General features: G+C 39.5%; 1 protein-coding gene across 1 annotated transcript in view; it reads left to right on the top strand.

Moving 5' to 3' along the window:
- Positions 1 to 17,970, top strand: part of LOC124777709 (ATP-dependent RNA helicase DDX3X) — a 175,174-nt gene that overhangs the window by 97,213 nt on the left and 59,991 nt on the right. Inside the window, exon 11 of the mRNA XM_047253205.1 lies at positions 3,997 to 4,114. Coding sequence (XP_047109161.1) covers positions 3,997 to 4,114 — 118 coding nt within the window. The remainder of the gene's footprint in view (positions 1 to 3,996; positions 4,115 to 17,970) is intronic.

The following is a 17,970-nucleotide window of genomic DNA, read 5'->3' on the forward strand; positions in this document are numbered from 1 at the left end:
GTGAAAGTAATGCTGACAACAGCCATACAAGCTGACATTGATTTTATTGCTTTTGCTCCTGTTAGTAGTTGCTGTGTTTCAGTATGAGAGTAATTCGTATGAGTGATCAGATCTGATTTTTAAACTAATGTACATAGGTTTGTTTCCAGCAGAATGCATAGCTTTAACATTTGCTATTGGTTCCAGCTGAATCACATTTTAATGACTTACAGCCAAAATTGTAATTGTGGGATTTACAGTGAATATATGCAGCCAGTGGTGGAGGAAATATTTCAGTTCAAAAAATTCAGAAGACCTCAAACCAAATCAGATAGAATTATGTCCTCAAATAATGGCCTTTTTACTAAAAGAAAATTAAATAAATTATTAAGATGAATAAACCTCACAGCTTACTGTGCATCCCATTTGGAGTATGTTGTCATGAGGAACATCCATGAGATCCCCCACTTGATAAAATATATGTAATGATTATCCATTTTTCTTTATGGAAATAGCTTCAACTGCAGCCAGTGTCGTACCCAAGCCAGAATCTACTAAATAGCCAAATGGTGTCCGATGAGTCACAGCATAGGTTGTAGATTACAAAATTTTAAATTTTGTTGTTACTTTTCTGTCATGGAGTATTCAGTTGTGCATAATAGCCATTTTGATTTCTTTCACAGACTATATTATGCCAAAGTCCAGCAGTGTATGTTTGTTTTCCTATCACTATAACTTCTTAAGTCACAAACATTCTTGATAAATGAGGTTGCTTTAGATGTAGGGTATTAAAAATACCCTTTCTGCAACTTCTCCAGTCTTGTCAGCTATACTTCTAAGCAATTTTCAAAAAATCTGGAATGTTGTCAGAATTTTACAGGCAACTGTGTGACTCACATACTGTTACTGACATAATGACATTGCAAACTCAACTTCAATTTTTTTAGTATGCTCTTGTACCAAGACAGTAACAGTATAATACCACTCTTCATGGTACATAGTTTAAAGTTTCTGAATTTCCTAATATAGCATCATATGAAACCAAGCCAAAGGCAAGCCATTCTGTGTTCCATCCATGACAATTTGTCTGCAGTGTGTTCAGTTTCTGCACTGTTGCTGCTCGAGACAGTGTAGCAGGATGGTGGAGCAGCGTGCAGTGAGACGATAGGGGGGAGCCCGCATGCAGAGTTTCTAGCTGCCCCTGTGATATCGGATTTGTTTTTACCATAAAAAAGTTGTCTACTGCCCAACATAAGTTAAACAGATATCATCACAAGGGGACACACATTTTGGGAAATAATTCTCATTTTCGAAAGCATTTGTTGTTATATTGTAGCAAGTTAGAATGTGTGCTGCATTAAGTTTGCACGGTCGTGAAAACTTCTGAATAGTGTAAACAAGCGAAAATTGAGTCATTAAAGCTTTGTGTTTGATAGACAATTGGAAAATGGGAATGACATTTTACATTACAGTACCTATAGAATGAGCAGTAACAATATCCACTTGTTTGTGTTACAGTGAAGGAGTCACTCGTGCAGTGGTTCAGACACAGAAAGAATTACACAATTCATCAAAGTTTAATGAAAAAATACAATTTAAACTGTGATTCTTGTTGAAACCCATCCTGTGTCACAGGCATTTGAGGAGGGGGGTGTTAAAATAGAATCGTGACTGACAGGAGCAAATTTTCTGGTTGCAGGTTTCAACAACAATTTTATAATGGCGACAATAAAAAGTATTTTTTCTTTGCGCGTTTAAATTTCAAGGTGTCCGATACATCACGTATCTACGTCACACTATGCATATGGATTTGAGTGGCAGAGTTTTCCCTGTTTTTGCATTCTGGTCATGTATAAACATCACGTATCACCATTTTCACTTGCATTTACCTGTCTCTTATTAGAGTTTTGTGGCAAGAGAGCGAATAATGTTGGTGATTTTGTAAGGTTTTCTTGATGTCTCATATAAGCTATACACATACACATCATGCCAAAACTCAAGAGGGTCAAATGATGTAAAAATGTAAATACTTATCCATACTATCTTGAAGCTGTTTCATGTGGTCCTAAGATTTCACAAAAACCATCAGTCAACTCTAATTGAACTCACTAGACAGGATTATGAAACTGTCAATGAAAAGGACTTGAGCTACCCATCAGACAAAGGGATAGATTACATATCACTGCCGTATACTGTTCAAAGTGAAAAAAGTGTGTTCCAGGCATTTTAGGAATTCCATAAAAATGGGCATTCGTGATTTATTTCACATTTATTCCTTAAAAGTAAATTTTGCCTTAACCCTTTCAGTGCTATAGATGTGCCATCCACATGCTGTGCTGAGTGGGACTTTGTTCTGGCTATACTGATTGTCAATTTCTGCTTGCTGAGAGGTGGTGGTCTACCTGATGTGAAATACTTATCTGATTTTTAAGGAGGCTGTTCATTGAAAAAATTTGATTTTTGCCTATCTTACAGTGTGATATCTTTGCTTGCTATAGGACTGAATTTATTTTTGTTATTTTTAAGTGACTATAGAGTGTAGATATGCCATATTGTTGTGTCCTGGTGTGGATTAGGGGAAGTGTTTTAGAGCTTAAAAGGAGGTTCTGGTGGGTCTGCAATTTCCGAATGATTAGGAGCAAATGCAGAAAGACAAACTTTCAGTGATTGCTTGTATCAGTGCCAAACACTGTCACAGGACACCTGCGAGAGGTGTAGGTTTTTGGTTCTCTGGAGACTCAAGAAAGTAGCCTAAATAAAACTCATTTATTTTATCCAGATGGAACTACTACACTGAATCTGTGTCAAAGTCCCAGTGGTGACTTATAACAGAAGTAGCCATCACAAGCAGCACTGTAAAACATGAACATTTGAGCAGCACCCATTGAGAAAAGAGACTTTTTGGAGCTTACACCAGGCTGGCATCAAGCAACACAGAGTGGGCATACCAATCATCTCACTGAGAACTCCTTTGCATACACAAATCTTAAGGATTGTGGTGAAACTCCTACACTCGAAAGCTGCCTGGAGTGTCTGCAAGTTTGCATGTGCCTCTTGTTACTGTTTACCTCATGTGACCTAAACACTTCCACTGGCTCCTGCTCTCTGCATTTTGTCTCTGGTTTCCTGTCTTGGTGTGTCCCCATTGGCTTCCAGTAGCCTCAGACTTGGCAAAGCATGTCAGTAAGTCATCAATGTGTGACAGTTCATGTTTAGTATCACAGTAGTGTCCTGATCTTTAAGATTATCAAAAAGGATCTTGCAGATGGGGCTGGTGAGAAACCTTAAAAATCAAATAAATTTGTACCACTTCTTTACAAGACAATTAAGTATTCATTTTTGTGATTGCAGAAGTAATTGTAAACAGGTTTAACAAGAAGTTCTGCTTTTTGAACAGATAAAAGGCATTTGTTCTGATTTAATATGAAAACAGATCTCCTTTCTAGAACATGATTCTACTTGTTTGTTCATAACCCATTAGTAATATTGCAAGAAATTGGTGAATTTCTGAATTGACTGACTTATATGGAATTCCTTGTACAGATTATAATATTTAAATGGTTACATACACAGAAAAATTGAGCCACAGCAGAGTAACTAATGGGCAGCATTCAGTGATTTTGATGGAGGATAGTGTTTAATAGGAAATCTGAGTGCAGTAACCACAACTGATCCAATTTTCATATTCAGCACTTATCATTTAGTTAAGAATACACATTCAGATGCTTTGTGACAAAAATGTTTTCGACCATTCACTAATGCTTTGGCCTCTGGGACCATATTTAATGACTAATTAATTTAATGTACCATAGATCTTGGTGAAAAATACTTTCATTAGGTTTCTTCTTCTTCTTCTTCTTCTTCTTCTCCTCCTCCTCCTCCTCCTCCTCCTCCTCTCTCTCTCTCTCTCTCTCTCTCTCTCTCTCTCTCTCTCCCCATTAGGTCTAAGCCTTTGATATTTAGTTGTAAGAAATAAGTGACCTGCATCTGTGACACCTCGGATCTTCTAATTTGCAGGTTGCTGGAAGAGGTTTGGATATTCCTAACGTAAAACATGTTATCAACTTTGATCTTCCATCTGATGTAGAAGAGTATGTCCATCGCATTGGTCGCACGGGCCGAATGGGAAACCTTGGTAAAATATATGTATTTGCAATAATGCTGACAGTATGCTTGTTGTTATTACAATACTCTAAAATTCTTGCTTATACACATTTGAGTTCTACCTCTGCATGATACTGTATTCAGAAGTATGTGTGTGGAAGAGGGGGGGGGGGGGGGTGGTGCACGTACGGAAGCGCGTGCGCGCCCGTGCGTTCGTGCATGTTTTCATGAAAGCCTAATTTTGCAAGAACATTTTATTAGAAGTGTAGATATTTGACTATCTCAAATTCTAAATTTATCTGTCAACATTTGTAGAATAAAATAGGGTGAAAGTGAAAGGCCTAAAAAGTTACAAGGTATTTTAGAAAATTGCAACCAATATTTGAGACAGGTTGGTTTATCACTTGCTAACTTGAGGTTAAGTCCACATGTATGGACTTGTGGCAGACATTCCAGTTAGGAAAATGTACCCATTCACTGGCTTAGCCATACCTACAGCCAGCAAGAAATACAACAAACTCAGTTTGTGAGCTAACGGGACAGACAATTGCAGTGCCAGAGGTCTTAATAAGTGTGCACTATATACTGTGTCAAGTGAATTGTAGCTGTCAAAATGTGTTAATTAGTATCCAGTATAGTTCTTAATCAGTTGAATGACACACATACTTGTCAACTCTTTCGTGGATCTTACTCGGATGTGTTCCCCTTTGTTGGGGTAATGTATTAAGCACTAATGTAAGGAAGACGATGATTAGCAGAATGTGACCCATCCTAGAACCAAATCCTGGATCAGTGGCTGATTCCTCTAGTAATGTAAACTCTGGATGTTCTTCAGTGGTCCAGTTGGATGCGTTGGTTGAATGTTTAGGTATCTCATAGTGAGGCCTTGGCTGTCTAAGACTGCATTGATGTCAGTAATAATGCCATTGATGAAGTTTCATCTAGTGAGAAACTCATTGCAATTATCATTCCACATTTAGTAAATGGTGTATTTTTGGTGACCGAATAGAAAGGGAAAGATCTCATAGAGGCTTTCACAGACCAAAATTACTCACCCAACCTTGTACAGAACCAATCTCCTTTCCACCTCTCCCACAGTGGTATTCCACCACTCACCGAAACTACGCAATGTCCTTGTCTGTCTCTACTCCATCCCTGCTCCCAGCCATTTATAAACATTTACAAAAGGTATTTAACTTCGGTTAAAAATAAAGACTAAATTTAATTTTCTTAAATTCTGGTCGCCTGCTGCATTAGTCTAGCTTAGAATCGTGGAGCGTTAGCAGCTGGGCACGGTCCCGGCGTATAGCTGCTATTGCAGGGTTTCAAGCTGATTTAAATGGTAGCCCTCATCTCTGTGGACAGGATTGTCACGTAATCTTATTTAGACTGATTCCTTGATGGAGGAGGGGGGGGAGGAGGTGGTGGTGGTGGTGGTGGTGGTGGTGGTGGTGGTGGTGGTGGTGGTGGTGGTGGTGGAGGGGGAGGATGGTGGAGGAGGAGGTGGAGGATGGTGGTGGTGGAGGAGGAGGAGGAGGGTGGTGGTTTGGAGGAACGAAAATGCTTTGCTGAGCCAGTGGCTTCTGGGAGAGCGTCATCAAGGAATCAGTCGAAATAAGATTGCATGACAGTCTCATCGACAGAGACGAGGGCTACCATTCATGTTCAGCGTGGAACCCTGCAATAGCAGCTATATGCCGGATCCGTGCTCAGCTGCTAATGCTTCTCGATTCTAAGCTAGACTAATGCTGCAGGTGCCCGGTGTTGCCTGGCCCCACACGGCTTTCGCCCCCCCCCCCCCCCCTGCCCCCTCTCGCCACCACTACCGGCCCAGTGCTGGTAGGAGGGGTGGGGAGGGACAGCCGCCGTGGTCCACCGACACTTGGCCAGGTGGTGGTGATAATGACACTCATCAAAACGTCGTGGATTTTTGACACAGCTACCAGTATGGAAGCCTGAGAAGATTTCATCAACACTGTTATCTGAACTTTTAAAGTGATATGATATGATACTGTACAAGAACAAAATAGGAGGGAACCGGGGTGATTGGAACATTGGGTTATTAGAACAATGGCCTATAAACAGTAAACCAAGCAAGTTAAGGGTATACTTCATTATGAATATGAAGGAGTGGGACACACTGTTCCGATACCCCCCCAGATGTGGTAATTAGAACTTACAGTTCCAGACTTAACATTATTATTTTTTAACTATTAATGTTTGCTGCTATCATAAGATACAAAGATGAGAAAACTGGAAAAGTCAAAGCATTAATATAAATTTTAACTGAAATATCTAGGTTGTTTTGTTTTGAAGTTTAGCAAGTATTTAAAACATGTGTATTAATTTTTTTCTAATTGCCCTGGTCACCCCTATATTTTTATCAAAGATGAGAGGTGCAGGCTGCACAATTGTAAACTGGTAGAGAGTACACGTTAAGTGAAGATTTACCAAAATAATTTTGAGGCAGATTGTAGCCACTATATAAATAAAAAAACTAACACCACTGCTCACCTTCAATGAACTCGTTCATCCACTGCCGAAAATCTTCATTCTCCAGTTTGTGGATTGCAGTGTTGGCCTTCAAAAATGTTTCCACTGTTCTTTGGGCCAGATATTTACAATTGCTCTTATTTTTGCAGCTTCAAAGCTGCTGCTAATTGTAGACTGCAGCTTTATTGGCAAACTGGTATGCCTCAACTTGTTGCCCTTATGTTTATCTGTCTGCACATGTTTAACTATAGAATTTTTACACTCCCGTGAAAACTCTGATATTGCAAAATTTACGAAACACTGTTAACTTACCAGGAGCAAATAAACCATGTATTTCAAATTCTCGCACCCTTTCGCCAGCAGTTACTGTAGGCTTCGGCATTTTCACAGAACACAAGTGTTCGTTGCCAAGTCTAGAATTAAAAAACAAAAAAATGCAGATGATAAAAATGAGTATCTGAACGCGGTAACTGCAATAACTTTGAAGCGATTGAAAAATGTGCCACAAACAAAACAAGTCAAGTGAAGTGCATGCCCACTCTAACTCAGACAGCTATGTGCATGCGCAAATTTGACAGCTTGGCAACGTCAGAAAAAATGTTCCGGGTGGATTCTGACTGCTTTCTCTCGCTGCTTTATACAGCAAACAGCCACACACCAAGTAGCCAGAAGAGGGAGTAGGTACTACTTAAACATGATTGCAGCTCTGCACATGCGCAGCTAGCTGTCGGGTAACTGCTTAAACGAACCTTATTTCAACTAAATTTGAAAACAATCATACCAGTATTTAATAAAATTTTCATAAATTAATACACGCAGAAAAATACGCACTCAGCCTTGAATACTGCAATGCTATTAATTTGCGAGGGTTGGCAGCAAGCATATGCAAAACAGTTGTCCTGCCAATGAATAGTCTCTGTAAACTTGACTAATGGCTTAAACACAAGCATGTACGATAACTACATGGTTTGCTTTCTGTCACGGAGTACACCCTTTTCTTTGTTTGGATGATTTGAGAATGAGTTCTGATACATGAAACCGGTCATTAATTAAACAAAAGTAACTGAATTTTGGAACTTTGGCTGCTTTCTACATCAAACTGGTTAACTCAAGTTACTGTCCTCTTGTTAATGAGGCGTACTGGAAATCCAAAAAGATGAATTTTATAGTCGTCCATTTCCGTCGCAGAAATTAATGCTGTCCTTTAAGGTATCTGCCTTGCCATCCATTTGGGACTCGTCACGTATTTGGGACTCGTCACGTATTTGGGACTCGTCACGTATTTGGGACTCGTCACGTATTTGGGACTCGTCACGTATTTGGGACTCGTCACGTATTTGGGACTCGTCACGTATTTGGGACTCGTCACGTATTTGGGACTCGTCACGTATTTGGGACTCGTCACGTATTTGGGACTTAAATATTTATTTCATTCTTCGATCTTTAATCAGACAGAAATGTTAACATCATTTATTGCGTAACTTACTTGTATTACACGTTCAGATTTTTTCCTGTACTTTTAGTGTAAAAAGTGGTAGAGCCGTAAGCTCAATGATTGATTGATGGTGTTGGCAGTGTTCGCGCCAACCTCCTTCCAAATACTTGCATTACATTTATAACAAAAGACCCAGACTGTGTTGACAATGCTACAATAGAAAGAAATATATTAGCATGCAGTGGAACACAAACCTACATCTATTCGTATCGTAAACCACGAAACTATCCATTACATTATGGTTTACTAATTAGGCTACTGTCCGAAGTCTCAATGATCACATTTCTTCAAGCCTTATATTGTTGCTGCATTATTATCCGCATTTGATGAGCAGGGTGATGTGATTTTCATTGCGCCGTTGTTTTGAAACGGCATACTATGGCACATACACTACAAAAGAAATAAATAATCGAAATTCACACAGTGGTCGTTCGTATGTGCTCGCAAAAGTTGATAGTCAAAAGGCCACTAGTCACGTCATGACAGCAAAAAGTAGTGTGACATTTAAAGATTAAATATGTCACTGACATCATTAGATTTATGCCACTTCTTACAAGGACACAGTGACATTTTGTTGAAAAACGCTGATTTCGTGTTACTTCCTTAAGAACTGCTGAATTCGCGTTATTTCCTTAAAAACCACCAAATTCGAGTTATTCGTTGCATTATCGTTTAAATGAATTTTTCTTGTCCCTACTTATGGCTTATACCCCGGCAATAGACCTAGATGAAAGACCTGTCCCTACATCCTCCCACTACCACCTACACCAATCTGTCACAGGTGTCAGCTATCCCATCAAAGGCAGGGCACCTGTGAAACCAGTCATGTGATCCACAAACCAAGCTGCAACCACTGAGCTGCTTTCTATGGACATACCAACAAGCAAGACGAGGGCTAATAGAAATCCTTGGGTAACAGAAGAGATATTGAATTTAATTGATGAAAGGAGAAAATATAAAAATGCAGTAAATGAAGCAGGAAAAAAGGAATACAAACGTCTCAAAAATGATATCGACAGGAAGTGCAAAATGGCTAAGCAGGGATGGCTAGAGGACAAATGTAAGGATGTAGAGGCTTGTCTCACTAGGGGTAAGATAGATACTACCTACAGGAAAATTAAAGAGACCTTTGGAGAGAAGAGAACCACTTGTATGAATATCAAGAGCTCAGATGGCAACCCAGTTCTAAGCAAAGAAGGGAAGGCAGAAAGGTGGAAGGAGTATATGGAGGGTCTATACAAGGGCGATGTACTTGAGGACAATATTATGGAAATGGAAGAGGATGTAGATGAAGATGAAATGGGAGATACGATACTGCGTGAAGAGTTTGACAGAGCACTGAAAGATCTGAGTCGAAACAAGGCCCCCGGAGTAGACAATATTCCATTGGAACTACTGACAGCCGTGGGAGAGCCAGTCCTCACAAATCTCTACCATCTGGTGAGCAAGATGTATGAAACAGGCGAAATACCCTCAGACTTCAAGAAGAATATAATAATTCCGATCCCAAAGAAAGCAGGTGTTGACAGATGTGAAAATTACCGAACTATCAGTTTAATAAGTCATAGCTGCAAAATACTAACGCGAATTCTTTACAGGAGAATGGAAAAACTGGTAGAAGCCGACCTCGGGGAAGATCAGTTTGGATTCCGTAGAAATGTTGGAACACGTGAGGCAATACTGACCTTACGACTCATCTTAGAAGAAAGATTAAGGAAAGGCAAACCTATGTTTCTAGCATTTGTAGACTTGGAGAAAGCTTTTGACAATGTTAACTGGAATACTCTCTTTCAAATTCTGAAGGTGACAGGGGTAAAATACAGGGAGGGAAAGGCTGTTTACAATTTGTACAGAAACCAGATGGCAGTTATGAGTCGAGGGGCATGAAAGTGAAGCAGTGGTTGGGAAAGGAGTGAGACAGGGTTGTAGCCTTTCCCCGATGTTATTCAATATGTATATTGAGCAAGCAGTAATGGAAACAAAAGAAAAATTCGGAGTAGACATAAAAATTCATGGAGAAGAAATAAAAACTTTGAGGTTCGCCGATGAGATTGTAATTCTGTCAGAGACAGCAAAGGACTTGGAAGAGCAGTTGAACGGAATGGACAGTGTCTTGAAAGGAGAATATAAGATGAACATCAACAAAAGCAAAACGAGGATAATGGAATGTAGTCAAATTAAATCGGGTGATGCTGTGGGAATTAGATTAGGAAATGAGACACTTAAAGTAGTAAAGAAGTTTTGCTATTTAGGGAGTAAAATAACCGATGATGGTCGAAGTAGAGAGGATAAAAAATGTAGACTGGCAATGGCAAGGAAAGCGTTTCTGAAGAAGAGAAATTTGTTAACATCGAGTATAGATTTAAGTGTCAGGAAGTCATTTCTGAAAGCATTTGTATGGAGTGTAGCCATGTATGGAAGTGAAACATGGACGATAACTAGTTTGGACAAGAAGAGAATAGAAGCTTTCGAAATGTGGTGCTACAGAAGAATGCTGAAGATAAGGTGGGTAGATCACGTAACTAATGAGGAGGTATTGAATAGGATGGGGGAAAGGAGAAGTTTGTGGCACAACTTGACCAGAAGAAGGGATCTGTTGGTAGGACATGTTTTGAGGCATCAAGGGATCACAAATTTAGCATTGGAGGGCACCGTGGAGGGTAAAAATCGTAGAGGGAGACCAAGAGATGAATACACTAAGCAGATTCAGAAGGATGTAGGTTGCAGTAGGTACTGGGAGATGAAGCTTGCACAGGATAGAGTAGCATGGAGAGCTGCATCAAACCAGTCTCAGGACTGAAGACCACAACAACAACAACAACAACAACAACAACAACCAACAAGCTGTTTGCGCGCATGAATGGCCACTGACAATTTGTGGCCAAGAGACAGCTTGACCACTCAGTTGCTGAACACGGTCCCCATCTGAATTCTTCCTACCAACGCAAACTTTCCTGAACAGCACGGGTGGGAACACTCCTCGCAATATAACCTACTGTCCCTTATCTGCCATGTCTCAACCTTTGCTAGCCCCTGTCTTCATTTTTTTTTTTATTTTTATTGTTCCGTGGGACCTAATTAAGGAGAAGTCTCCATGGTCATGGAACTAGTCAATACATGAAATTATAACACGATAGTAGAGACAGATAAAATGAAATACAAGAAACGTATTCAGGTGACAATTCGTAAGTTTAAATAAAGAAAATCAACAATGTAACACTGGAATTTGCTTAATTTTTCAGTTCTTCCAGGAGCTCCTCGACAGAATAGGAGTGAGCCATGAGGAAACTCTTCTTTTCAGACTTAAAAGCGTTTCGGCTACTGCTAAGATTTTGAGTTCTTGTGGTAGCTTATTGACAATGGATGCAGCAGAATAGTGCACTCCTTTCAGCACAAGAGTCAAAGAAGTGCATTCCACATGCAGATTTGATTTCTGCCTAGTATTAACTGAGTGAAAGCTGCTAACTCTTGGGAATAAGCTAATATTGCTAACAACAAACGACATTAAAGAAAATATATACTGTGAGGGCATTGTCAGAATTCACAGACTATTGAATAGAGGTCCACAAGAGGTTCTCGAACTTACACCACACATAACTCGAACAGCCCGTTTTTGAGCCAAAAATACCCTTTTTGAATCAGAAGAATTACCCCAAAAAATAATACCATATGACATAAGCGTATGAAAATATGCGAAGCAGACTACTTTTCGTGTTGAACTGTCACTTATTTCAGATACTGTTCTAATGGTAAATAAAGCAGCATTTAGTTTCTGAACAAGATCCTGAACATGGGCTTTCCACAACAGCTTACTGTCTATCTGAACGCCTAGGAACTTGAACTGTTCCGTCTCACTTATAATATGCCCATTGTGTCCGATCAAAATATCGGTTCTTGTTTAATTGTGAGTTAGAAACTGTAAAAACTGAGTCTTACAGTGATTTAGCATCAAATTATTTTCCACAAGCCACGAACTTATGTCATGAACTACATTATTTGATAATGTCTCAATATTACACACAAGATCCTTCACTACCAAGCTGCTGTCATCAGTAAACAGAAATATTTTTGAATCGCCTGGAATATTAGAAGGCATATCATTTATATAAATAAGAAACAGCAGTGGCCCCAGCACCGACCCTTGGGGAACGCCCCACTTAACAGTGCCCCATTGGGACTGAACATCACTACCACTCTCAATATTGCAGAGAACTACCTTCTGCTTTCTGTTCTTAAAGTAAGAGGCGAACCAATTGTAAGCTACTCCCCTTACTCCATAATGGTCCAACTTCTGCAGTAATATTTTGTGGTCAACACAGTCAAAAGCCTTTGTTAAATCAAAGAAAACACCTAGTGTTCGCAACCTTTTATTTAATCCATCCAAAACCTCACAGAGAAAAGAGAATATAGCATTTTCAGTTGTTAAACCATTTCTAAAACCAAACTGTACATTTGACAGCAAATTACGTGAATTTAAATGCTCCAGTAACCTTGTATATACAACCTTCTCGATAACTTTAGCAAACACAGATGGCATAGACATACGTCTATAATTGTCAACATTATCCCTGTCTCCCTTTTTATAAAGTGGCTTCACTACCGAGTACTTTAATTGGCCAGGAAACCGATTACTCCTAAAGGAAAAGTTACAGATATGGCTAAGTACTGGGCTAACATACATAGAACAATACTTCAGTATTCTGCTAGATACCCCGTCATATCCATGAGAGTTCTTGGTCTTTAGAGATTTAATTATTAACTCAATCTCCCTCTTGTCAGTATCATGGAGGAGCATTTCAGGTAACAGTCTCTGGATACTTTTTTCTAGGAGCGCTATATGATTCCCTGTTGGGACTAGGTTTCTATTTAGTTCACCTGCTATATTCAGAAAGTGATTATTAAATACTGAACATATATGCGACTTATCAGTAACACGGGCATTCCCACTATGCACTGATTCTATATCCTCGATCTGTCTCTGCAGACCAGCCACTTCCTTTACGACTGACCATATGGTTTTAATTTTATCCTGAGACTTAGCGATTCTATCTGCATACCGCATACTTTTTGCCTTCCTAATAACTTTTTTAAGCACCTTACAATACTGTTGTAATGGGCTGCTGCATTTAGATTTTGACTGTTTCTAACGTTTTGATATAATTGCCACTTTGTTTTACAGGATATTCTTATCCCTCTAGTCAGCCACCCAGGCTGCCTGTTTGTGCTAGTACCCTGTTTTGAACGTTCTAACGGAAAGCAACTTTCAAAGAGCACGAGAAAAGTATTGAGGAAAGCATTATATTTATTGTCTACTGTATCAGCACTATAACATCTTGCCACTCTTGTTCCTTGATAAGGTTTACAGAGGTCTCTACAGCAACTGGATCAGCTTTCCTAAAAAGTTGATAACTATATTTAACATGTGTTGCAGCACAAAAATCTTTTAGAGTTAAAACTTGTGCATCATGATCTGAAGGGCCATTCACTTTTTTGCTAACAGAATGCCCTTCTAGTAATGAGAATGAACAAAAATGTTGTCTATGGTTGTTGTACTGTTCTGTTGCACTCTCGTTGGAAAGAATACGGTTTGCATAAGATCATATGAATTAAGGTGGTCTACCAGCTTTTCCTTGTACAATCACTTAATCAATTAATATTGAAGTCACCACATGTAGCTAACTTTTTGTATTTCCTATAAAGTGAACCAAGAACCTCCTCTGGCTTTAGCAAAAATGTTGTGAAATCGGAGTCTGGGGATATATAAATAACAACAGTTAGAAGTTTAACTCCACTAAATTTAACCACACCTGTACAACATTCAAACACCTTTTCAGTGCAGTACTTTGAAACATCAATTGACTCAAATGGGATACCGTTTTTCACATACATGGCTACTCCCCCACACCGCAAAGAGCTCCTAGGAAAAGCTGCCAGCCAACCTGTATCCTGGTAAAGGAAGCCTCTGAATTATCTCCTTATTTAAGAAGTGTTCAGATATACCAATAATTTCAGAGTCAAGACCTATAAGCAGTTCACTAACTTTATCTCTAATACCTTGTATGTTTTGATGAAGTATACTAATTCCCTCATTACTCGGATACCTAAGCTTTGTCGAAAGTGGTTTCTTTGTTAGAAAGACTTCCCTTAAGCAGGAATACCTATCAGCTGACTTCAATCTAAAAAAGGTGCAGCTCTAACACCCACTAGTACAGGAATTTTCCCATGAGTGATCCCACCACCCCCCCACCTATGCTCTCACCTATAAGCTTTGCCAACCTCCCCTTTTCATACCTGTTGAGGTGCAGGCCATGTCTAGTGAAACCCATCCTGCTGATAGTCCACCGACACCACTGAAATGTGACTCATGCCTTCTGTCATCAGTGCCCCCCCCCCCCCAAGTCTCATGTTATTACGCTTGACGCCCACCTGTCCCCTTCTGTCCTCCCACTCCAGCACTACACATTGTTCTATTCCACCGACGCTCTCACTAGTCATTTTTCATGTTGCTATCCTCTACTTCTCTCCTTTCCTGCTCACCTTTCCAACACCACTGTCCTCCCCCCAAATCTCTGTGTTGCAGCTAGCTGCCGTACCCTGTACCCATCTGCATGCGGCCACAAGCAGCTTGTCATCTTCCCCCCTCGTTGCCCCAGTCTCCTCCTTACCACCTCCTCCTCCTCCTCCTCCTCCTCCTCCTCCTCCTCCTCCTTCTTACCACCACCACCACCACCACCACCACCACCACCACTCAGAAGTTCTGAGACGTTCGCTCGCCTATTGTTAAGCTGTGCTTGTTTGCAAGACTACGGACGGACTCTCGCCACACCTTATCATTTGCTCTAACTGCAACAGATGGCGTTTCAATATGCAGAACACTACCACTTAAATCGATGTCAGCGCTTTTGGCGTGCCCCCATAGCATTTGTATGACTAATTTGTTTTAGACACAACAGAGGACACTACTGTGATTTGTCAGGCTGTAGTTTTGCACCTTTCTGCGGGACTTACTTCGCTTGTTTATGCGTGGTGAATTTACGTGTTTTGATGGTATGTTCAATGCCTTTTGCCTGAACCGGAAATACGGGACGAAAATGAAGTATGGAAAGTTTCATCTCAATGTCAGTAGAGAAAGTTTTGCAACTCTTTATGTCGATCGCAAGAAAGCATATGGTACTAAACGGCAAGAGTACCCAACAAGACTAAATGTATCGTCACCTTTACCAGATCAGTGGGAAAAGTACAAGACTTGCATAGTCTGTGCTCGTAATGCTGTTACAAAACAAACTAAGTTGTGCTGCAAGGAATGCAATGTAACTCTTTGTGATTACCTGTGCTTCAAAACTTACCACACACAATTTCAGTAGTAAAAAATTGTTAAACCTTCTTTTGACAGAATGTATTAGTACATCACATTTGTAAACATCTTTATTTGTATATACATTATAATAAAATCACACATCACATAATGAAGTGTAAATATTGCAAATAAATACCCCCAATTCTTCCAAAGACCGGAACAAAATAAAAAGCCGAAAAACAAGTGTGTTGGAAGTATTGCACGTGGCGAGTGCACCAGAATCATTCAGCACCTAGCGCACGGTGAGTGGCGCGACCGCCAGCGTTGCGCGTAACAGTCGGAGGATTAATACTCCCTGATATACACTACAAATGTACTATTTTATTATGCAGGGGCCTGAAGATGGCAGAGTGGAATGCTGAAACTGGTAGTCAAAATAAAATATCTCAATTACATGGCTGTTGGCTAATTTCATTGATAATTACATGCTTTAATGTACACAATAGGACAACTGACAATGTCTAAAGTCAGAGGACAGTAGACTGCAATTCCCTGTTTGAAACTTCTCATCTTTACGAGGAAATAAAATTCCAACTGCCACTGTCCAAGCAGGTTCCATGCCAGCTAAGGTACTAACTATTACAATGGTACACATAAGTGTTTGGTTTAGGTGCACAAAGGCAAGCAGGTGAAGTCTCCCAATTCTCAGTGCAAGTCACTCTTAATGACTTTGTAAGCTGTAATAGGATCATTCGTTCTGGTTCTGAGTATTTTAGACTGCATGATGAACTGTGCATAATTGTCTAGCTATGTGGGAAAGAACTTGGAAATTTATTGTCATGAATCTTGGATAAACCAAGCAGCTTATTGGCAGCTTCCAGGGTGTATAAAGGAGAAATCATTCCACCTTTGACTGGGTGACCATACAGGATGGAGCTGTTGAAAAGGTAACACAGAACAGAACTTCGTGTTTTTTTTTTTTTCTCCTGAAGCCGCACTCGAGCCTCCATCTTCATTTATTGTCTTACATTTTTAGGTACCAACTTGATCACATTCTATCTATAGCTAGGGACATGAAAAAATGGTTTTATTTTGTAGCCATAGTCGGTATCACTTTTTGCTGGGTTTGGTGTTGTTTTTATGCCCACTTTTGCTAAAATTTGTGTTTAGTCAAAATTTGTTATTACTTTTTACCAAATTCGGCACTGTTTTCGTGAGCTTATCAAAGTTTGGCACAGGTGAAATGAACCGTTGTTTTAAGGCTACACGAATATGAGCTTGAAGGTATCTGAGGAAAAAATTTAGTTTCACCATTGAATAATTATCATTTACGAATATTAGTAAACTGCTGTCCTCAGAATTATAACACTTTTGTCTGGCAAAATTAAAAATTATCTGATCCCTCTTTAAAAAATCATTGGTTTTTTGTAATTTGGCTAAAAACCGATAACTTTGGATTATTTTCGCGTTGTTGTTTCCACTGAATTTTCCCTTCCCCTACCGATAGAGTAAGATACAGTCCATACAAGGGATTTCTTAAAGAGATGACCTTAATTAAAATAGCCATTAATTCTATACATTCCACTGTTTGAAATCTTTCCTTGTTTTCTTTTTGTGCAAAAATTTGTCCAGTTAGGAAACTTCCTCCATACTTACAGACAAACTAATCAGCTGTAGCTGCAATTAATACTGTATTTACTCGAATCTAAGCTGTACCTGAAAAATGAGACTCGTAATCAAGGAAAATAACATTTCCCGAATTTAAGCCGCTCCTGAAATTAGAGACTCGAAATTCAAGGTGAGAGAAAAGTTTTTAGACCGCCTCTCCAAATCGAAACGAAGTTGGTCCATTGTAATGTGAAAAACAACTGAAGTTGAATGGATGAAGATATAGCTACAGTAGTTTAGTTTGAGACGTAAGCTTAACAGTTAAGCTTCACAAAGTAGCCATTGCTATGCGTCAGGTGCTCCGTCCGTATTTATACGGGTACCCTTCCTTTTTCGTGCGCTTCGTCTGGTTTTAATCGACTGCTTATTTTTCTTTGATCTGATAAGTGCCGTTCTCTTTGTTATAGGTGTTTACGTCACTCCTAAGCTGAAAATGCCTTATTGTACTGTGGCATGCATTGTTTGCCGCATTCTGATAATGAGTGTTTACGGTCTGTTGCCGCTCGTGGCATGGCTTGCTTTTGTGCGCGCTACCATGGCTTACAAAAAAAAAAAAAGAGGAATTGTCTCATAAGCGAAACAATGGCAAGAGATTGCTATTTGTTGTTACTTACACTGCTCCTTTCTTTGATAATGATCAACAGGAACCAAATAATAGACTGCGTATGATAGATGTACTGAACGAGAGTTTAGCGAAAATTTTTCTCCGTTTGAAAATATTTGCAGACACCTCTGTAGTACATTACATTCTGCACAGAAATTAGTCATCCTAGATTTCTCACTGTATCGCTATTCAGCATAAGAATAATATGAATATAAACATGACATGATATGTACAGGGTTATTACAAATGATTGAAGCGATTTCACAGCTCTACAATAACTTTATTATTTGAGATATTTTCACAATGCATTGCACACACATACAAAAACTC

Source organism: Schistocerca piceifrons, chromosome 2 (genome assembly GCF_021461385.2).
Source record: "Schistocerca piceifrons isolate TAMUIC-IGC-003096 chromosome 2, iqSchPice1.1, whole genome shotgun sequence".
NCBI lineage: Eukaryota > Metazoa > Arthropoda > Insecta > Orthoptera > Acrididae > Schistocerca > Schistocerca piceifrons.